At 43.4% G+C, this 23,684-nt stretch overlaps 1 protein-coding gene across 5 annotated transcripts; it reads right to left on the bottom strand.

The window, feature by feature from the left end:
* Positions 1-7,271: 7,271 nt before the first annotated feature.
* LOC121558031 (vascular endothelial zinc finger 1-like) lies at positions 7,272-21,759 on the bottom strand. Of its 5 annotated transcripts, XM_041871512.2 has the most exons (8): positions 21,554-21,749; positions 18,723-18,782; positions 13,976-14,781; positions 11,635-11,704; positions 11,210-11,375; positions 9,644-9,688; positions 9,160-9,228; positions 7,272-8,884 (listed from the first exon to the last, which is right to left on the bottom strand). In XM_041871512.2, exons 1-8 carry the CDS (start codon positions 21,584-21,586, stop codon positions 8,562-8,564), a joined length of 1,572 nt encoding a protein of 523 aa, XP_041727446.2. In that variant the 5' UTR covers positions 21,587-21,749; the 3' UTR covers positions 7,272-8,561. The 5 variants fall into 5 exon arrangements, with proteins under 5 accessions (XP_041727446.2, XP_041727452.2, XP_041727459.2 ...); XM_041871518.2 differs by lacking the exon at positions 18,723-18,782 and having other exon boundaries at positions 21,554-21,759; XM_041871525.2 differs by lacking the exon at positions 9,160-9,228 and having other exon boundaries at positions 21,554-21,741.
* Positions 21,760-23,684: the final 1,925 nt, after the last annotated feature.

The following is a 23,684-nucleotide window of genomic DNA, read 5'->3' as shown; positions in this document are numbered from 1 at the left end:
GGGAGGCCAAGAGTCCGTGTAACTAACAGAGAGTCAGTCGCGAGTGTGGGAACAAACATTGTCTGAGAAAAAAATATTCAATTTTATTTGGAACGGCAAGCCAGACAAAATTAAACGGGCCAAGTTATATAATGAATATGAATTAGGAGGACAGAAATTATTAAATATTAAAGCATTAGACCTATCACTAAAAGCTTCAGTCATACAAAAATTATACTTAAATCCGAACTGGTTCTCTAGCAAACTAGTAAGATTGTCTCACCCACTGTTCAAGAATGGTATTTTTCCCTTTATTCAGATTACAACCACTCATTTTCAGTTACAGTGGGGAAAAAAAGTATTTAGTCAGCCACCAATTGTGCAAGTTCTCCCACTTAAAAAGATGAGAGAGGCCTGTAATTTTCATCATAGGTACACGTCAACTATGACAGACAAAATTAGAAAATAAAATCCAGAAAATCACATTGTAGGATTTTTAATGAATTTATTTGCAAATTATGGTGGAAAATAAGTATTTGGTCAATAACAAAAGTTTCTCAATACTTTGTTATATACCCTTTGTTGGCAATGACACAGGTCAAACGTTTTCTGTAAGTCTTCACAAGGTTTTCACACGCTGTTGCTGGTATTTTGGCCCATTCCTCCATGCAGATCTCCTCTAGAGCAGTGATGTTTTGGGGCTGTCGCTGGGCAACACGGACTTTCAACTCCATCCAAAGATTTTCTATGGGGTTGAGATCTGGAGACTGGCTAGGCCACTCCAGGACCTTGAAATGCTTCTTACGAAGCCACTCCTTCGTTGCCCGGGCGGTGTGTTTGGGATCATTGTCATGCTGAAAGACCCAGCCACGTTTCATCTTCAAAGCCCTTGCTGATGGAGGTTTTCACTCAAAATCTCACGATACATGGCCCCATTCATTCTTTCCTTTACACGGATCAGTCGTCCTGGTCCCTTTGCAGAAAAACAGCCCCAAAGCATGATGTTTCCACCCCCATGCTTCACAGTAGGTATGGTGTTCTTTGGATGCAACTCAGCATTCTTTGTCCTCAAAACACGACGAGTTGAGTTTTTACCAAAAAGTTCTATTTTGGTTTCATCTGACCATATGACATTCTCCCAATCCTCTTCTGGATCATCCAAATGCACTCTAGCAAACTTCAGACGGGCCTGGACATGTACTGGCTTAAGCAGGGGGACACGTCTGGCACTGCAGGATTTGAGTCCCTGGCGGCGTAGTGTGTTACTGATGGTAGGCTTTGTTACTTTGGTCCCAGCTCTCTGCAGGTCATTCACTAGGTCCCCCCGTGTGGTTCTGGGATTTTTGCTCACCGTTCTTGTGATCATTTTGACCCCACGGGGTGAGATCTTGCGTGGAGCCCCAGATCGAGGGAGATTATCAGTGGTCTTGTATGTCTTCCATTTCCTAATAATTGCTCCCACAGTTGATTTCTTCAAACCAAGCTGCTTACCCATTGCAGATTCAGTCTTCCCAGCCTGGTGCAGGTCTACAATTTTGTTTCTATAGTCATAGTTGACGTGTACCTATGATGAAAATCACAGGCCTCTCTCATCTTTTTAAGTGGGAGAACTTGCACAATTGGTGGCTGACTAAATACTTTTTTTCCCCACTGTACAGTACCAGTCAAACGTTTGGACAAACCTACTCATTCAAGGGTTTTTCATTATTTTTACTATTTTCTACATTGTAGAATAATAGTGAAGACATCAAAACAATGAAATAACACATGGAATCATGTTGTAACCAAAACAAGTGTTAAACGAATCAAAATATATTTTAGATTTTTCAAGTAGCCACCTTTTGCCTTGATGACAGCTTTGCACACTCTTGGCATTCTCTCAACCAGCTTCACTTGGAATGCTTTTTCAACAGTCTTGAAGGAGTTCCCACATATGCTGAGCACTTGTTGGCTGCTTTTCCTTCACTCTGCGGTCCAACTCATCCCAAACCATCTCAATTGGGTTGAGGTTGGGTGATTGTGGAGGCCAGGTCATCTGATGCAGCACTCCATCACTCTCCTTCTTGGTCAAATAACCCTTACACAGCCTGGAGGTGTGTTGGGTCATTGTCCTGTTGGAAAACAAATGACAGTCCCATTAAGCGCAAACCAGATGGGATGGCATATCGCTGCAGAATGCTGTGGCCTTGAATTCTAAATAAATCACTGACAGTGTCACCAGCAAAGCACCCCAACACCATCACACCTCCTCCTCCATGCTTCACGGTGGGAACTACACATGCGGAGATCATCCGTTCACCTACTCTGCGTCTCACAAAGACATGGCGGTTGGAACCAAAAATCTCAAATTTGGACTCATCAGACCAAAGGACAGATTTCCACCGGTCTAATGTCCATTGCTCGTGTTTCTTGGCCCAAGCAAGTCTCTTCTTCTTATTGGTGTCCTTTAGTAGTGGTTTATTTGCAGCAATTCAACCATGAAGGCCTGATTCATGCAGTCTCTTCTAAAGAGTTGATGTTGAGATGTGTCTGTTACTTGAACTCTGTGAAGCATTTATTTGGGCTGCAATTTCTGAGGCTGGTAACTCTATTGAACTTTGGGTCTTCCTTTCCTGTGGCGGTCCTCATGAGAGCCAGTTTCATCATAGTGCTTGATGGTTTTTGCGACTGCACTTGAAGAAACTTTCAAAGTTATTGAAATGTTCAGGATTGACTGACCTTCATGCCTTAAAAGTAATGATGGACTGTCATTTCTCTTTGCTTATTTGAGCTGTTCTTGCCATAATAGGGCTATCTTCTGTATACCACCCCCAACTTGTCACAACACAACTGATTGGCTCAAACGCATTAAGAAGGAAATAAATTACACAATTTAACAAGGCACACCTGTTAACTGAAATGCATTCCAGGTGACTACCTCATGAAACTGGTTGAGAGATTGCCAAGAGTGTGCAAAGCAGTCAAGGCAAAAGGTGGCTACTTTGAAGAATCTCAAATATAAAATATATTGATTTGTTTAACACTTTTTTTGGTTACATGATTCCATATGTGTTATTTCATAGTTTTGATGTATTCACTATTATTCTACAATGTAGAAAATAGTAAAAAAATAAAAACCTGTGAATGAGTAGGTGTACAAACTTTTGACTGGTACTGTGTATATAACCACAAACTCCCTATCGGAGCAATCATCCATTTTCATGAACAGGGTGGTGTACCTAAAACTGGCCGGTGAGTGTGTGTGAAGTCCCCACTCCTTCCTCTTCAGCCATGTTTATCCTTACCTTCTAAATTACTTGGATCCGCACTGACACGAACCTCATCCCCAGGCTAAATGTGCACTGAACCAGATTACACTGACATTAATAGTAAGAACTGAAGTCTGGACTGCAAAAAGGCGCCAACAGACGTGTGAAGATGTGAGAAAATAGATTGAATATTGTGTACAGTTCACACAAACAAAACAGGCTGAGACACCCCATCCAAGTTTCCAAGTTTAATTGATACTAATAAAATGAGTGAAAACAAAAAAACAAAAAACAATTGTTTTCATACAGAGCATGGTTTGGCACAATACACCCCAAATCCTCTCAATATGCAAACAGTCACAGAGGCACTTATCATTACACCATACTCCAATAGCATGCCAACTGTGAGTCAGGCAGTGTAGACACCTGCGGGGTAGGAGGAAAGAGAGAAAGAGTTAGAGAGACCTTTTAGGAAGTGTTGGGTGAGCCAAATGTTAACTCTGTCCTTCCTACACTGAGACTCAGCATGGACAGTCCACAATCATGTTTTATAGTTCTTTTATTTAGACAACCCAAATAAAAAGGCACATAAAAACATTGCGCATATGTTTACAATTATTCTTGACAAAAAAAAGAAAGAAAAAAAAAGGTAGGAATGTTTTACCTTTCTGCTAATCAGAAAGCCTAGTCTTCGTATATACAAAATTACCATTGTTAATGTTCTAATACAAAAAGATTTATAAAAGGTTATCTAGTTTTTTTTTCCTTGCATGTGTCTATCATAACTAACATGTCCTCTGAACTAAATGGTTTTGTACAAAGATATACATTCATCAGCCTTCACAGGGCTCCAAGATCTCCCAATTCATTGAGAAAAACTTCAGAAAGATCAGCCCAACTTTTCTCTTCCAAAATCAAAGTTAAGACCAAAACCATCATTGCATTTCATTTTTTCTAGTGTCGTTGCAAACAAATGAAAAGCATTTGGTTAAAAAGAAACTGATGGCGCATAGGCTTAATGGCCCTTTAAAAAATTACAGACCATATTCTCAAATATGTTGATAACAGTTTAGAATGTTGCTTACAAAACACTTAATTCTATGTAGATGATACTTAAAACATAAAAAAATCACATTTCAATTTGGTTGAGGGGGCTGTCTAGCTCTTAGCCATCTGAACAGTTAATGCTGCCATCACAAAACAAGTCCATCACCATAGACATTATGGCATCTGCGAGAGCACAGGAAGCACCATTGAGGCCATCTCCATTTTGAAATAGTCAGTTTTCTTCTACTACTTCTATGAGTTGGCAAACTAAAAGGGTGCATAATGCCACCTGGAGTGTGTTGTTTGAACAGGTATGAAGCCAAGGTTGGCTATTTACTGCCACCTGCAGCTATGGAATGTTTGCTCATAAGTATAATTGATTGGCTGATCCCTCCTTAACCCATAGGAAGTCCCACCCAGTTGACTACTTCAGAAAGTCCTCATTGGCGCTGGCCATGCTAAAACAGGCTTTTGGGCACTAGTGTCTAAAGTCTATGTCCATCACATCTAGAAGAGGAAGTAGGTGTGGAATAGTCTTGTTGCAATGCAGTTTAGGCACACTATTTACGGCCACTGCAGAATGACAAATGACACACAAATACTTCAAAACTATTTTTTTTTGTAGTGTTTTCTTTCAGTAAAAAAAAAAAAAAAGTCAAGTCAAGTCACTAACCTTCTAATGACAGTTTTTTCTAACTAAATCCAAACTTGGACGACCTCAGATGTCCACATGCAACATCGATGAGAGATCAATGGAAAGGGAATCCAAATGGCAACAAGACCACAATGCCATTCCATTTCAGATTTGAGCAATTCCCTTGGGGCACTGTGTTGGCATGCATGCAATACTATCAAAGGCCTCAAACACCTTGCCGTTCCCAAGACAGAGACACAGGGAAGGCGAGGCCACCCACGAGGGGAGAAGTCTCTGAAGAGCATCCACCAGTTTGATGTTAGAACGCACCGCCTTTTCCTATCAAACCCATACAGACTGATTTTTGGCCAATGTGTCACATCTGTGCTGTGTCAGCGCCACGTGCTTCTAAGAGTTCCTGCCAGTTGAGGGAGAGGCTTGTGTACTGAACATACAGTGGGGGAAAAAAGTATTTAGTCAGCCACCAATTGTGCAAGTTTTCCCACTTAAAAAGATGAGAGGCCTGTAATGTTCATCATAGGTACACGTCAACTATGACAGACAAATTGAGAAAAAAAAATCCAGAAAATCACATTGTAGGATTTTTAATGAATTTATTTGCAAATTATGGTGGAAAATAAGTATTTGGTCACCTACAAACAAGCAAGATTTCTGGCTCTCACAGACCTGTAACTTCTTCTTTAAGAGGCTCCTCTGTCACCTGTATTAATGGCACCTGTTTGAACTTGTTATCAGTATAAAAGACACCTGTCCACAACCTCAAACAGTCACACTCCAAACTCCACTATGGCCAAGACCAAAGAGCTGTCAAAGGACACCAGAAACAAAATTGTAGACCTGCACCAGGCTGGGAAGACTGCATCTGCAATAGGTAAGCAGCTTGGTTTGAAGAAATCAACTGTGGGAGCAATTATTAGGAAATGGAAGACATACAAGACCACTGATAATCTCCCTCGATCTGGGGCTCCACGCAAGATCTCACCCCGTGGGGTCAAAATGATCACAAGAACGGTGAGCAAAATCCCAGAACCACACGGGGGACCTAGTGAATGACCTGCAGAGAGCTGGGACCAAAGTAACAAAGCCTACCATCAGTAACACACTACGCCGCCAGGGACTCAAATCCTGCAGTGCCAGACGTGTCCCCCTGCTTAAGCCAGTAGATGTCCAGGCCCGTCTGAAGTTTGCTAGAGTGCATTTGGATGATCCAGAAGAGGATTGGGAGAATGTCATATGGTCAGATGAAACCAAAATATAACTTTTGGTAAAAACTCAACTCGTCGTGTTTGGAGGACAAAGAATGCTGAGTTGCATCCAAAGAACACCATACCTACTGTGAAGCATGGGGGTGGAAACATCATGCTTTGGGGCTGTTTTTTCTGCAAAGGGACCAGGACGACTGATCCGTGTAAAGGAAAGAATGAATGGAGCCATGTATCGTGAGATTTTGAGTGAAAACCTCCTTCCATCAGCAAGGGCATTGAAGATGAAACGTGGCTGGGTCTTTCAGCATGACAATGATCCCAAACACACTGCCCGGGCAACGAAGGAGTGGCTTCGTAAGAAGCATTTCAAGGTCCTGGAGTGGCCTAGCCAGTCTCCAGATCTCAACCCCATAGAAAATCTTTGGAGGGAGTTGAAAGTCCGTGTTGCCCAGCGACAGCCCCAAAACATCACTGCTCTAGAGGAGACCTGCATGGAGGAATGGGCCAAATACCAGCAACAGTGTGTGAAAACCTTGAAGACTTACAGAAAACGTTTGACCTGTGTCATTGCCAACAAAGGGTATATAACAATGTATTGAGAAACTTTTGTTATTGACCAAATACTTATTTACCACCATCATTTGCAAATAAATTCATTAAAAATCCTACAATGTGATTTTCTGGATTTTTTTCCCTCATTTTGTCTGTCATAGTTGACGTGTACCTATGATGAAAATTACAGGCCTCTCTCATCTTTTTAAGTGGGAGAACTTGCACAATTGATGGCTGACTAAACTTTTTTCCCCCACTGTAGGCCCAGGCAGAGCCAGTAGGCACTGGGCTGGGGAAGGAAGCAGACCTGTGACCCTTGACCCATACCCTTTGACCCTAATAGGACACACAGTGGATACAGCCTCTAGTCTCTGCTTCCATTCTCTTTCAGGGCATGGCAGTTTTGATTCTAGAGTAATATAACAAAAAGGACCTCAGGAGACAGAAAAACCTCAAACTAACCTTGGAAGTAAACTATGCAAAAGTAGTCCAATGGACGGCCGTATCGACAATGATAAAGTAATTGCAGCTCTGACCTGTATTGAAGGATACTTTTTTTAAATTATTTTTTTTAAGACAGGCAAAGACAAAATAATGTTGTGTTTTAATATTTACAAAGAAAGGGTAAAAGGTCAAGAAAGGTTGCGTGTTCAACTTGATTTCATCCTTTTACTCGTCAAAAGACTGGGCTACTCTCAGTAAGGTTCCTGAGTAGAAGTTCATACTTATAGGATCTAAACTTGCAATACAAAAAATAGAGGGGGATAAAATGGCCCTATCAAAACCTCTCCCAACATAACTAAATTCACAATATTTTTTTATTTTTTTAAAGGTGAACTTTGGGACCGCTTTTTCAGCATAGTGTCTACTCTGCCACTAGGTGGCTCTGGTAGCCTCTACATTAACAAGGCTCTCAGCCAACACTAACCATTTTGATCCTTGATAATACTGCGGTTTTCAGGACATTAACCCAGGGATATGCCTTCAGTGCCAGACATTTCCTCCTTGTGTTCCTGTAACATTACCACTGTAATGTCCTCCGGCTACTTCGTGAAGTCATCTAAAACACACCTTACAACTATTCCAAAAACAAAACAAAAACCATGTATATGTTTACAGTATCCAGCAGTGAGGAGTGACCGTTTTCCAGAGATGTACAAAGAATGGCGTTAGGACCTGGGAGAGACCTTATGTAGTCCAAGGCATTGGCCTAAGATACAACTGTGGTGCCTTTGAAACCTTTTTTCTCTCCAGAAAAATCACCCTCCTGCAAAATGGTAGCCTTTGTCCCTTTTGCTGTACTTAACTCCTTACAATGCATACAACTATTAAATACTGATTAGCAGGCTATAATAATAATAACAAAGGAAAACAAATATAAAAACCATCTGCTCTGTAAGAAAGCATTTAAAAACATTAATACCAGCAATACATTTCTGTTACAGTTTCATTCCAATGCCAAATGTGCAGGTATGTTCTGACGCAAGAGGCGAGGCATAACTCGTAGTTTGTTTACGTCAGGCATCCACTTGGTGCATCATTCAAAAGCTCCATTCCTCCTTTTGAGACTTCACATGACTTCCAGGACTGTCCTCCTACCGGCGGTTAAAAGGAAAATCAAATGCACCCGCATCTACAGGGGCTGGCCGCATCTACAGGGGCTGGCAGTCCACCTCTCATCATGCTGCAGACAGACGGGTACAGCGTCCAGCTAGCCCCCCATACTACACCTCAGCTCTACAACATCATCTATAGTACTCCTGGTAAGGAGGAAGGTCTGCTAAAGTAAGGGAGGAAGAGGAGGTTTGGGGGTAGAAGGAGAGAGGTGGGAGGGGTTCATAAAGAGATGCTAACCAGGGGCCAGGGAAGGGGTTACTACCAGGGAGGGGAGGAAGGCAGGACCTGGGAGAGAAAAGGCATGCTATCCATGGGCCGCATGGCGATGTTGAGCGGCCCGGTTATATTCATGGGCATCCCAGAGGTGATGGCCACAGGGTGGGCTATATTCATGGGCCCGGTGATGGTCACTGGGTGCTGCAGGTTGATTGGAGAGGTGATGTTGACCGTGCTGGTGGTGATGTTCATCTGGGCGGCGATGGTTACCGGGTTGCTGGCGTTGCCGCGGTTCATCGCCGAGGTGATGGCGGCAGAGTTGGTGACGGGCGTCGCCGAGCCAGAGTTGTGCACGTTGTTAGAGTCTGAGGAAAGACGAGAGGGAGGGAAGGAAAGACGAGAGGGAGGGAAGGAAAGACGAGAGGGAGGGAAGGAAAGACGAGAGGGAGGGAAGGAAAGACGAGAGGGAGGGAAGGAGCCAAATAAAGACAGAATGAGCTGGATGATCGTTCCTTACAAACCATTTAGGACAACCCCAAGCTCCACAGGGTTAGAGGGGCAGAGGTTTGATTCACTGCAACACACACACATTAAAATGATTAGACATGATAAAACAATGGTAGGATTCTTATGAACCTACCTTGAAAACGAGAGATGTCCATAAGGACTTGGAACGAGTTATTTAAGATCTCTCCTACCGTCAACTCACCTGAGGGGGCAATTCAAAAAGCAGGATCAATGTGCTAGCCAGCTAACTTTCAGCTAATATTCAGAAACACTTTATTTCATACTATAGTCAACTTGAAATGGTATGGTATAATTAACTCAATACCTTCAACAACCCATATTCCACTTAAACCTTCTGAGTTGTAATTTAAGGTTTATCAAAGTTATTTGGCTAGCTAACTTATTGATCCGGCTTAATGAAATAAAACCCTGATACCTGAATAACCATAACACACAAAAACATCTGCAACGACTTGGTTGGAATACCACTACACAAGCTAGGCTAGAAGACAGATCTGTAGTGGAAAATGGGCCACTTCAATGCATAAGTAAGTATACAGCTACAAATTTGGAGGGGTTGGGATCGGGATGGGTTTCAGCTTGAATTACTAGATTACCTTTTCGTATCCCTGAGTGGTGGTTCCACTGCCAGTCACTTAGCCCTATTCAGAGATACAGACAGATAGGGGTTACATTTATTGACAGGACTGATTGGGATAGGGCATCATTCGGGCCTGCGTGCCAGGGGTTGCAGCAGGGCATAGGGGTGAGGGGGGCACAGGTCATTGGGTTAGATACACCAACAGCCAATCATATACCAAGTACTACAATGTTTAGGGGTGAGGGGGGCACAGGTCATTGGGTTAGATACACCAACAGCCAATCATATACCAAGTACTACAATGTTTATAGCGCGTCGTAGCTGGTGGGGACAAAAATTAGATTTGTTGTATAATGTATGCATACCCATTGTGTAAAATGACTAGGGTTTGCTGAACAATAGCCCTTGCTATTTTAGAATGATCAATCCTATGAAACATGCGTCAGAGTGATGTTATTCTTCCAAACTGGACTTTAACACCCATAAGTGAGTGGAAGTTTGACAAACCAACAAGAGAGCAGACATCATAAACCTCAATTTCAACAGCTGACAGACAAACAAGATACCCACAGTCTGAAAACTGCACACACAGACCCATCAACACTTAATGAGAGGATATAAATTTATTTATTTGGTCGGGTCACATATTGCATTTGAATGACTTATATTGCTGTACTAGTTTGCTATGTGCGTCAAATTAATTGAACGCGCAAAGCCCTTTAAATTTAGACCATCTCATAAAAGATTTCTTGCTACAGGCTATCCATTTCTGTCAGCAGAGATACTTGTCAACCCCACCACACATGTAAACAACTGGCAAACCAGACCGGGCTGGCCTGCGGGTGGGCCCCAGAAAACTGACATTATCATGATATGAATCCATCAATGAGTGGTAAGGACAGTGTCCTTGTCAGTTGTGGACTGTTGTGTAGTACATTTGAATCTGTAAGTCAGTTTGTTGTGGTGCTGCACAGAAGGAGATGAATGTCCATGAAAAAGGCCAATATAAAGAAGGCATATTCCTAAACATTCTTTATCCTGACCCAAATATACTGGAATCAAATACAGCCGGACATGGGTCACTCTCCACTCTTATGATTTCGTGACTGGAGAAAAATCTTAACTCTGACAACTACAGAAACCTGGGGTGTATTCATTACGGAAACCATTAGACATTTAAGAACCAAAGAAATCAAAACGAGAGTTTCTATTGGACAAATTCAGGTAGGTCCCTCCACATTTAATTCAGCTTGCTTCCATTTAAGAACCGTTTAGCAACAGAATCTTCGGAATGAACACACCCTTGACGACAAACCTGACAACGTGCTTGGAGCATGCCTTTCGCGTATAGTAGACCACAAAACAACAATGCCTGGGGTGCTTTCAGCGTAAAGACAGGGACGGAATACATTTAAGTCATTTAGCAGACGCTCTTATCCAGAGCGACTTCCAAATTGGAATAAGTACCTAAAGTCATTTTAAGAAAACAAATACGATTGAATACCTAGGTCTGGAGGACCCCAGGATAGGTGTGGCTGATGGGAGAGTGGGAGGGATGGAGGAGGAGGAGAGAGTGGCGTACCTTTATTACAGGGGTTGTTGAAGCTGGCTTGGCCGTGGGTCTTCAGGTGGCTGGTAATGTAGGCGGCGCTCAGCATCTTGCCACAGATGTTGCAGGTCACCTTGCCCTCGTGTCGGATCATGTGGGAGCGCAGGCGGTCTTTGGTGGCGAAAGCAGAGGTACAGGCCTGGGGAGGTATACAGGGACAATGAGGAGGATATTAGAGGAGATACAATCTCACTCAATCTGTCTTGAAGGTGTACACTGTAGACATGTCTGCATCTTGAAGACTCATGAGAGATTAAATATTTTATACTATTTTACAATTGGGAGATAGCGTAATAATCTCATCCTTAATCCAACAAACCAGGAGTGAATGTGTGGGATAGGAGTGTGAACATAAACAGGGAGGGTGGAGTCCCGGAGGAGGATGCCTGGCTTCTTACCGTTACTTGGCATTTGAAGGGTCTCTCTGAGGAATGAACATGCTTCACGTGACAGCTTAGATGGTCAGGCCTGCAGGGGGAGAGAGGACACACAGAACAACACAGGCATTTTAAAACCTGGTATAGTAGCTACAATACAGGTAGTTTTATCATCCACTCCATACACTGACAGTAGCTGCACACACACTACTATACCGTTGACACATTATTAAATTAACAAAATGGGCCAACAAAAGGTCGCAGGCAAATGACAAATTCTCTCCGAACCCACTGTCATATCTTAATAGTTAAATGATGCTAATTATATTGAAGGCTATTACTGTGGATGTTTTATTTATGTAATGAATGTTAGTCTCATGGCGGGCCATATTTGACCCATGGGACACAAGCTATTAGCGCATCAATCCTCTACTACACCCTCCCAAACGCATTCCTTCTCCCAAAGTAATAATCTATGTTCTTGCAACAAGACCAGAGAGTTATTAAATTGAGCCACACCAAAAAAATTGACACATTTCAAAAATCTAGCTAGAACTCTATTCTACAACATGACAGAATTATCTGGCAACCACAGCTGTCTGTCTCTCAGTTCTCCTCCTCTGCCCTCACTAAGCCGTACTAGTGAAATGTTGCTACTGGATAAACACAACCAGAGAATTCCCCTCCAACAAAGGAGGAGAGGGTGGCTTGAAAATGTCTCTAAGGAGGCCGTTTCTCACTAGCAAGCTTTTCGTGATGGCGAGCAGGAGTCCAATCCCATCTCCTCAGGAGTGCAGTGGAGCTGAAAAGCTCATATCTCCCCTCCTCTCCCACACAACACTCCTTCGTTTAAGAAGAGGGGAATGGCCTTTTTCAGGACTGCTAAGCGTGAAAATGAACATGCACCTCTAGCCGCACAAGAGTACGATTTGTTACCAAGTCACTGTAGTTATGATACAATATCCTTCACGTCGCTGGTTGCTAATAATTTAGCTCAGAAACACACCGCCCTATTTACTGACAACTTAATGATGTCTGAAGGGGTTGGGGTGAAGAGACATGTACTCTCCAACATTACAAATAACAAAAGGGAGGGGAGCTAAATCAATGATTAGAAATCAGACCAGTCAGTGAGTCAGAACACTACCATTGGCCTTGGGAGCTGCAGGAGTGACACTGGAGACCCAGGACCATCTCTTCTGGTGCTGTCTGGCCCCTGCAGCCGTCTCCCTGTCCCGTGCTGACATCCCTGAGAGGGGGGACACGAGGGACTACTATGTGACGCACGCAAAGCTCCAGATACTGTTTATATACATGGTGGGGCACTGCTTGCATGTCATGAGCCAGTACTAGGGTCTGAACAGAAGCTGCGTGGGTATGTGATTTTAGGCATTTAAATTATAGTCCACCCTTTGTTCTTTGCATGGGGAATTTCATTCAAAGTGGAAATTGTACATAATATACCTTCTGGCTATGTTTATTAAAGCATCATAGTGGAAACATACTAGTATGCAAAGCATTGTTCCTAACTTCTTATCAATTGAGACTGATTAACCAGTCCAATTCAACTCAATTACATTCCAACACGTGGGGATTTCCAAAATTACAATTCATCACACCTTCACATTTTTTGGCTACTGCACTGAATATAATAATAATAATAATAATAATAATAATATAATATGCCATTTAGCAGACGCTTTTATCCAAAGCGACTTACAGTCATGCGTGCATACATTTTTGTGTATGGGTGGTCCCGGGGATCGAACCCACTACCTTGGCGTTTCAAGCGCCGTGCTCTACCAGCTGAGCTACAGAGGACCACGTAATAATATCAATTTCAAGTGGAATGTTTTTACCCAACCAAGCCCACCATGGACTTGTATGCCATCATCCAGATCATATTCATCTAGGGCTGCATCTGACAGTCTTCAGCAGGTGCAGCCCCACAAAACAATCTGCCCTCGTAGCACTTTATGCTTTTTTTTTTTTACTGTCAGTTAGGCTTCTTCTTCTTCTACAACATAGTCGTATCCTGTACATAACTGTATCAGATTCTGAATAAAGACGACTTTTGGAAAGTTGTAATATTGCCCCCCCTCTTGCTTTCCCCCCACAATCAGGAAATATATTTGGGGCCCATTGAAATGGAAGCAGTGAAAAGGGGTTCCCCTTCACACTGCCATGATAACTGTAAGAAATGTGAAATTCCAAACAACTTTACACATAATAAATTCTCTCTCAGAATGCATTGACAATTACAATATCATGTACTATGGACAATAACATTCTGGACTACTCAACATTTTGGACAAGTGGACTGGAAAAGGGAAACTTGAGTAAGTTGAACTGCGTCACGCACCTGGAGAAGCCCTTCCCACAGACAGAGCAGATGTAAGGTTTGTGAACGCCCCCGTCGTGCGAGCGCACGTGGTAGGTCATGCGGTCCTTTCTCTTAAAGCGCTGCTGGCAGATGGGGCACTCGAAGGGCTTCTCGTCTGAGTGGGACAGCTTGTGACGGTTCAGGTGGTAGACGTCACGGAAGGCCTTGCCACACATCTCACAGCCGTGGTTCTTCTTCACAGGCTTGGCAGGCTTCTTGGGCTGGCTCTGCTGCTGCTGATGATGATGCTGTTGTTGATGCTGCTGATGCTGGGGCACCATTGTGGGAGACATGATGCTGGAGCCCGTGGAGGCCGAGGTGGTTGCCGTGGTGAGGATGCCAGCGATGGTGGAGATGTAAGAGGGCTGGCCGCCGCTGTTCTCACGCTGCGGCACGGTGGAGATCATGGGCACCATGGTGGGCGCCGTCTGTGTCTTCTTGGGACGAGACACCATCTTGACGCCCGTGTGGCAGGACTCATGCCGTCTGAGATGGTAACTGTCCCGGAAGGCCTTGTTGCAGTAGCCGCAGATGAAAGGCGTTTTGGACTTGGGCTCTTTCTTCACCACAGCAACGGGACCACCGCCGCCTCCTCCTCCTCCTCCTCCCGTCCCACTGGCCACATTGTCCTTGAGGAGCTCAGCGACGCTGACCGGGGGCTTCTGATCCAGGAGGATGGGCATCACAGGCTTCTGGTCCACAGGTTCTGGTCCTCCTGACTGGAGGAGAGGCAGCAAGCTGTTCTGGGCCACCTGGTGCTGGTGATGCAGGGCTTCATTGGCCTGCTGCAAGGACAACACAAAGACAGCCATGCAGAAGCACATCAGTACACAGTCTAGACAGTCACACACCCTCAAAGCTACTACATCCGCATGTAGCAGGGAGAGATGGGGGGGGGGGTTCTGACTGCTCTAGAGAGTTGAAATGGACTGCCTTGTCAGCAGAACTACCTCTGTTTCCAAGATGTGCTTACAATTGTAATCTAGTGATGGGGATGAAAGTAAAACAGAATCAACAGGACTTCACATTTTTCAAAAGGAGTGAGCAGAGTATGACAACTTTATTCACTTTTCTTTGAAGAGTCCAATTGGTTGTCAGCTTCCATTTACAGATGCTGTTGCTGAATTCCATGAACTAAGCTATAATATTTAAACGCTTTTCTGGTGATATCTTAGGGTAGTCTTGTGGGTGACGTTGAGGCTTTAGGTTTAAAAACAGGTTGCTCAATTTATGCCATTATTCTAAGTCTTCCCCTGTGCCATTCAGGCAACCCAGTTACTACAACCCCGGCCCTGTCAGCAGGGATGTTACATTCTAAGAGGAAGGACAGGCTTTAACAGAGGAACAGCCATTAATTTCTCAGAAATAGAAAGGGAGTCATTTCCAGCCAGGGCATTTGAGCCCCTCAGAAAAAACAAGAGTGCAGCCCTTACAAATGTGGCGAGAGACGAGGGTAAGGAGACGAGGGTTAGGAGAGGAGAGAGAAGGGTTAGGAGGCAGCTGTTCAAATTGCCATATAACTAACTATACAGAACAAAAAGATAAACGCAACACAACAATTTCAGTTCATATGAAGGAAATCAGTCAATTGAAATAAATAAATTAGGCCCTAATCTATGGATTTCACATGACTGGGCAGGGGCGCAGCCATAGGTGGGCCTGGATGAGTTGTAATTGTCTCAGATGATCCCGCAGGTGAAGAAGCCGGATGTGGAGGTCCTGGGCTGGCGTGGTTACACGTGGTCTGCGGTTGTGAGGCCACTTGGACGTACTGCCAAATTCTCTAAAACAAATGTTGGAGGCGGCTTATGGTAGAGAAATTAACATTCAATTATCTGGCTACAGCTCTGGTGGACATTCCTGCAGTCAGCATGCTAATTGCACGCTCCCTCCAAACTTGAGACATCTGTGGCATTGTGTTGTGTGACAAAACTGCACATTTTAGTGTGGCCTTTTATTGTCCCCAGCACAAGGTGCACCTGTGTAATGATCTTGCTGTTTAATCAGCTTCTTGATATGCCACACATACCATGTGGATGGATTATCTTGGCAAAGTTGAAATGCTCACCAACAGGGATGTAAACAAATTTGTGCACAAAATTTGAGAGAAATACGCTTTTTGTGCGTATGGAACATTTCTGGGATCTTTTATTTCAGCTCATGACATATGGGACCAACACTTGACATGTTGCGGTGACATTTTTTTCCAGTATAATAAGACACAGGAGAGGATTTCAACTGAGATTTGAGCTCAGTGGGTGATGTAAAGTCAGTTATGTCGTGCCAGAATATGACATGAACAATATACAGTACACCTGACCAACTGCATACACACAACGAATCGACATGTTTGTTTCACTTTGTAGATTTACGTCTCTTGACCTTTTCCACAAACTTGAGTTTCTTGAACTACGATGACTAAATCTGGCATTGTACACCCAAAGTACTCAAGTGCCGCAGCTCGAGATCTGCTCAAACGAATCCTTCTGAGATGGACACATAAGTCTACAAACACAATTAGCAGGCTACACACACACACAGAGCTCCCTGCCCACTCAATCTAAATCTGTTGCATGTAAGGTGATCTCCTGTAGTGATTGAGCTGGTTAGTTCTCGCTTTACTGGCACAGCATCTAGCATGGGCCAACCTGTCTGTTAGTTAACTATACCTAACCACATCAACACAGGATCACCCACAATATGACTGGATGCCTTAGGACAGGTGCTCAGGGAAATATTAGCCCTTATGGGTGGCGGCAGAACTACAACTGAATATGATGCAAGACAGAGGAGCATGCCTTGGCACCACAAGGAACCTTTTCCACCATTGTTTACCCACAAAACTATATTATATTGACAAAAATGGTGCACTAGGTAAACAAATAGTCCAGAATGGATGCTTTGACCAATTGGACAAGTTCAGGTAGTTTCTCATCTACTTCAACATTTCCCCATGTCACGCCTCCTGAACACCGTATCCATCTGCAATGATGAGCAACTAGCCCCTTTACTATTCAGAGCCGTTTTGAATGGCGGTAACAGAACCTACCAATGCTAATTATTTGAAATTAAACTTCTGTAGTGTCTCAGGATGAGTTGTAATAAACTGCTTACACATCTACTATAAATATCCCTTTTGGAGCAATTTCACACCACTTTCAAGTGGCACTGTGGGCGCAGGCTGGTTGAGGCGTCATACTCTCAAACCACTTACACCCCCTCAAATCACATTCATCACACTGGCTTCAACAGGCTCATATAACCTACTACAACCATCAACCATCCGTAATTAAAACATTACAACATTTAAATATTTCCTTGAACAAACACTAAATTAGGAAATTCTTCCATAATGACCTACTAATAATCATACACTACCCAAAATGTTGCTGATTGTCTACTGTTTTGTAGTGGTTGAAAAATGTGTAGTAGTGTAACAAAAACTGACAAGGTAGCAAAAAAATGAGCCAACACTGGTAGCTAATAGAGCAGTGTACAGAGGACAGCTGCAGCTGCTGGCATTGTCCAATTGGTCACGGCAGCCCCCAAAGAATGGGTGGGGGAGGGAGGTTTATGAATATTTTTGGTTGGTGTGTGAATAGAGTTTCACATTGTAACTAGCAACCTTACAACGGGCCGACCAAAGACACCACGATTGAGACGACCTTGTTATTTTCAGTAATCACCATAGGACAAGGTTAAAGAGCTGACCCCTGGGCTTTCAGGTTCAGCCAAGCATCCCAATACGGTCAGCCAGGCAGGCAGGGGATGGGGTCTGGGCTGGGGGAGTCGAAAAAAAATCTCAAATTGTGTTCCTTTATGCTCTTTTGTGGAGCCGTAGAGGACACAAATCCGAGCAGTGATGCACTTACGGCCCTCAGGGGGGCCTTTGTGACACCAGTCCTGCCTGATTTGGGGATTCTGTTCAGCTGGCGGACGCTGCAGACTGCTTAGTGAGTTACCACAGGCAGCCGTGCTTTGGGGAATGGGAGAAAAACAGGGTGCAGTCACAGGGTGTTGAGTCCCCTTTTTGTCCTCCGTCCACACTGTAGTTGGATCCAGACTGGAATTCTTACCACCATTAGCATTTCTTCTAGCTATTCGTGAGAGAGAGAGAGAGACAGCGAAGCACTCAGACGCATAGTGAGCTGCAACCCGCTGTGCCTTCACGCTGCTCTGATGATTTTGATACAAATCCGCTCTGAAGGCTGAGGTCATTCCAAAATAAATAGTGTTGAAATGGAGTGGGGGTGCGGAAAATAACAAAAAACTGCAACAAATAAAAGCAGCCTGTTCTGTTGTTAATTCAGTCAGGGATGTGGCGGCAGGGCTTTACAATGATGGAGGAGAATCTCATTCACCACAATGTTAATCTGTTTAGATATCAGACAACCAGGCCCCAAGAAGGCAGCTTGCCATTTGCTCAGACAAGTGCCCAATTTATTTTATGATCCCGGAAACAACAGTAATAGTTAAAATATATTGGTATTGCTTGTGTTCTCACAAAACTTGATAAACACACTCAATGTCTGGCACAAACCTGCATGAGGGAAGCAACAAGATCTGAGTGTTAACCCTGAAACCAGGACTAAGACCTTGACTACACACTATGTTCCATCTATGTTTCAAGGGCTGGGTGGGGCTCATTTCATGTGCAGAAACCTGTGAAAAAGGAAGTTGGGGTATTTGATTTTACAGGGACATTTTGTGGAGGACATTAACTTACTCTGATCCCTGTGTAGTAGTCCCTACGTGGATTCCCTGGAACCATGGGACCTACAGAAGACTAATACAAAAGAAAAGGAAAATACTGGGCTTGTTAATAATATGTTAACATTAACAGTAAAACAAAACCCATTACGTATTGTCCTAAATCGGGAGAAAAGAAATGAGTCATTTTCATCTGATTCAGGATTACGAGAATACTACTATTGAGAGCTGCATAGCTTGACAACCCCCCCAAGCATAACCTCCGACATTACAGAACAATAACAAGTGACGCACAGCCTCATTAGACGCTACATCAAGACCAGCGAATCAAACGGAGCCTTCAAATAACAACTACTTAGTTTCCATTTTCCTCCACTGCTCCATCACACCAGCTTCAGGTATTTGTGCCTTGTTAGCCACAAAATAAAACCATTATCATGGGTCCCTGGCTCGCGGCAATTAACTGGCAACAGCTGCACCTCTCAAGTGCTGAGGGAATGGAACTATATAGGCCTACCACTATGGCTGCAATATGATTATGCGGAGTAGGGAAGAAAAAAATAAGAAAACAAGTGGCAACTTGGTTTGAGGACATACATTTTCAACACTAGTGTTCACATTTAACCTGGGATTGGAACACTACATTGTATGCCATTTGAGATGATGTTGTGAAGCATAAGGGTCAAGGGTCCAATTCATCTAATAATTTAACTGACACTGCATTTCGTTATGCATCTTGGGTTGCCAGATAGATAGGACAATAAAAGTTACATACATGTCCACTAGGAGAAATAGCCTGTTCCCCCTATGCTAATGTTCCACATTCCAGGAAAATAAACAGAAAAGAGTCTTAAATTATGACTGATGTGCTTTCCCATACCCAGACAGAGGATGTTTCAAATGTCTACACTAGCTTACATAGTCTGGATTCTCAAATGCAATTCCCCTCAGGTGTGATGGAAAGAGATCTATTTTTAAGATCTAGCCGACATGTGACTGCTGGTGGATGAATTCCCAGTGGTTACATAATGTCTACAATCTATGAATGTAGTGTACTTGGCAAGTTGACTGCTTTCGTGTTTTCTACCTTCATCAGTCTTGTTTTTTTAAAGTTCTCTTTATTTTAAATGCTGCCCTATGTACATAGTCCAGGGTTTCCCAAACTCAGTCCTCAGGACCCAAAGGGGTGCACGTTTCAGTTTTTGCCCTAACACTACACAGCGGATTCAAATCAAGCTTTGATAATTTGAATCAGTGTGTAGAGTTAGGGCAAAAACAAACGCAGCCCTTGGGGTCCTGAGGACTGAGTTTGGGAAACGCTTGACAGTCGTTGAACACTGGTCACCTTAATAAATGTTTACATAGTGTTTTACCCACTTCATATGTATATACTGTATTCTAGTCATGGTTCATCCTATACAGCTACTGCTGTACACCTTTTCGATTCATATACTGTCTATACACACCACCATATATTATATTCCAGACTCCGACATTACTCTCCCTGATATTTCTTAATTCCTTTATTTTTGTGTATGGTTAGGTATTACTTCACTGTTGGAGATAGAAACAAGCATTTCACTGAACCTGCAATAACATCTGCTAAATATGTGTATGCGACCAATAAAGTTTTATTGGACTTTTTAGGTCTTGTTACAAGCATACATCAGTAAATACTAAAACTCCACTGAATGGACATAGTGCAACAAGAGGCTAGGTTTTTACACAGACAAATTTTCACCTTCTACAGACAGAAAGGGTAGAAAATGCATTTTTGCAACACATTTTAAGGTGCAAGTTGTGTATTGCTCAGAATGCTGTAACCCTGTCTAGGATTTCCGAATATGTATAGATTGGATATATCCTGAACAACCCTAATCAGGTACTTACTTATTAAAATTGTTTTAAAAAAATAAAATAAAAGTTTGTTTGGATTTCAATTAGCCAAATTGAATGGCCATTGATGACTATCCCTATTCCTTGATTTGCAGCTCACATCGCACCAAAGGCAGATAACTAAGAACGTGAATATCCTCTGCAAGCTGCCAAATACAAATCTCAGACATAGGGCAGAGGGGTTACAAACTGATCAGTAGTGCAAGAATTAGCTAGCAGCTTACTGCATAGTCTGAATTCTTTCTCCAACCCGCGGTTAAATATTTTGGGACGAGGAAAAGGGGGTAAAGTTAAGAATCAGTGTGGGGTCCCTCCTCTCCATCCTCGTGCCCAGAATGTAAACGAGTGCGATTTGCTAAAAGTAGAAAAGTATTCAAATCGCATCAAAACAAGTAAACAAAATCACTGATTGCGAAAATGAAAGCACTTTTCAAGCCAAATATATTCGCTGGTTGGCATGGCTCGCCGCTGGAGTGGAGGTGGGGATTGTTCTCGTTCTTTATGAGGCTAGCTACAGCTAGCTAGCTTTCTAACTATCCAACGCGCGGGCATGATCACTTTGCCAACTTGCTTGCTTTTTATATTTAGCTAAGTGGTGGCCAATCCAATTTATAAACATACACTGGCGAACTTGTACTAAAATCTGTCGAAACACAAATATTCTACAAAAACTGGGGGGAGACCGACCAGATTCCCCCTCTCGAGCGTCATCCATACCTCACAGCTGGAAGTCTGGGCTTGATGTAGCGAGCTAGCTAGCTAGCGTTAGCTTGTTTAGCGGATTGCTCATAGGCTAGCCAATATTAGCTAGCTAGCTAACGCTACCATTGTTTTGCTTGAATAGGTCTACTAGAAATCTACGTTTAAAATCACCAGAGGCAACGACGCATTACACATGTAGTAACATATAGATGTAGTTAACCAAATTTATCACTCAGATGTTACACTTACCTGGAATAAAAATGTACTCCAGCTCGGTTCCATTGCAACACTTAAAATCTGCAGGAAACCTAGAAGGAATCTACAACAAAGCAGCTAAACATGGCAGCTGCTACAACTTCCTGTAACGCTCCGGGTTGAACCATTTCCAGTTGACTTTTATGGGACGTTAGAGATTTTTCAGAAATCAAGATATTGTAAATTGGCTTGTATTAAAATATTATTGCTATAAAACATGTTTCTAATATCTATGTATTGGAAAATTACTGAATGGCATATGATGTGGCACGTCAAACAGTAAAATATGTACTACATGGAATGTGGCCCCCCATTTGACAAGTTTAACTAGTCCATTAGAGCGCCTTCGAGAGATGGCTTAAAAGTAAATCATTTTCAATATGCCATCGTCAAAGTGGTTACCGATTGTGCCTCTATATATACACTGCTCAAAAAAATAAAGGGAACACTTAAACAACACAATGTAACTCCAAGTCAATCACACTTCTGTGAAATCAAACTGTCCACTTAGGAAGCAACACTGATTGACAATACATTTCACATGCTGTTGTGCAAATGGAATAGACAACAGGTGGAAATTATAGGCAATTAGCAAGACACCCCCAATAAAGGACTGGTTTTGCAGGTGGTGAACGCAGACCACTTCTCAGTTCCTATGCTTCCTGGCTGATGTTTTGGTCACTTTTGAATGCTGGCGGTGCTTTCACTCTAGTGGTAGCATGAGACGGAGTCTACAACCCACACAAGTGGCTCAGGTAGTGCAGCTCATCCAGGATGGCACATCAATGCGAGCTGTGGCAAGAAGGTTTGCTGTGTCTGTCAGCGTAGTGTCCAGAGCATGGAGGCGCTACCAGGAGACAGGCCAGTACATCAGGAGACGTGGAGGAGGCCGTAGGAGGGCAACAACCCAGCAGCAGGACTGCTACCTCCGCCTTTGTGCAAGGAGGAGCAGGAGGAGCACTGCCAGAGCCCTGCAAAATGACCTCCAGCAGGCCACAAATGTGCATGTGTCTGCTCAAACGGTCAGAAACAGACTCCATGAGGGTGGTATGAGGGCCCGACGTCCACAGGTGGGGGTTGTGCTTACAGCCCAACACTGTGCAGGACGTTTGGCATTTGCCAGAGAACACCAAGATTGGCAAATTCGCCACTGGCGCCCTGTGCTCTTCACAGATGAAAGCAGGTTCACACTGAGCACATGTGACAGATGTGACAGAGTCTGGAGACGCCGTGGAGAACGTTCTGCTGCCTGCAACATCCTCCAGCATGACCGGTTTGGCGGTGGGTCAGTCATGGTGTGGGGTGGCATTTCTTTGGGGGCCGCACAGCCCTCCATGTGCTCGCCAGAGGTAGCCTGACTGCCATTAGGTACCGAGATGAGATCCTCAGACCCCTTGTGAGACCATATGCTGGTGCGGTTGGCCCTGGGTTCCTCCTAATGCAAGACAATGCTAGACCTCATGTGGCTGGAGTGTGTCAGCAGTTCCTGCAAGAGGAAGGCATTGATGCTATGGACTGGCCCGCCCGTTCCCCAGACCTGAATCCAATTGAGCACATCTGGGACATCATGTCTCGCTCCATCCACCAACGCCACGTTGCACCACAGACTGTCCAGGAGATGGCGGATGCTTTAGTCCAGGTCTGGGAGGAGATCCCTCAGGAGACCATCCGCCACCTCATCAGGAGCATGCCCAGGCGTTGTAGGGAGGTCATACAGGCACGTGGAGGCCACACACACTACTGAGCCTCATTTTGACTTGTTTTAAGGACATTACATCAAAGTTGGATCAGCCTGTAGTGTGGTTTTCCACTTTAATTTTGAGGATGACTCCAAATCCAGACCTCCATGGGTTGATATATTTGATTTCCATTGATAATTTTTGTGTGATTTTGTTGTCAGCACATTCAACTATTTAAAGAAAAAAGTATTTAATAAGATTATTTCATTCATTCAGATCTAGGATGTGTTATTTTAGTGTTCCCTTTATTTATTTGAGCAGTGTATTTACATTATGCTACAACATAAACACTAGGGAAAAAGCAACATGTTGTTTCTATACAGTTTAGCTACTATTAGTCAACCCCTTCAAATCTAATTTTAAGAAATCCTTTCAAGATTTGCTGG

This window comes from Coregonus clupeaformis, chromosome 5 (assembly GCF_020615455.1).
Source record: "Coregonus clupeaformis isolate EN_2021a chromosome 5, ASM2061545v1, whole genome shotgun sequence".
Taxonomy (NCBI): Eukaryota; Metazoa; Chordata; class Actinopteri; order Salmoniformes; family Salmonidae; genus Coregonus; species Coregonus clupeaformis.
This window is presented reverse-complemented; position numbering and strand designations above follow the sequence as displayed.

What these genes read in the sequence shown, in the direction of transcription:
- LOC121558031 (XM_041871512.2), bottom strand. Translation starts at nt 21,586, where the DNA reads ATGGAACCGAGCTGGAGTACATTTTTATTCCAG. An exon ending in CAACAACCCCTGTAATAAAG is followed by an intron (nt 9,689 to 11,209) that starts GTACGCCACTCT and finishes ATCTCTGAATAG; the next exon opens with GGCTAAGTGACTGGCAGTGG. An exon ending in GGACATCTCTCGTTTTCAAG is followed by an intron (nt 8,885 to 9,159) that starts GTAGGTTCATAA and finishes GTCTTTCCTCAG; the next exon opens with ACTCTAACAACGTGCACAAC.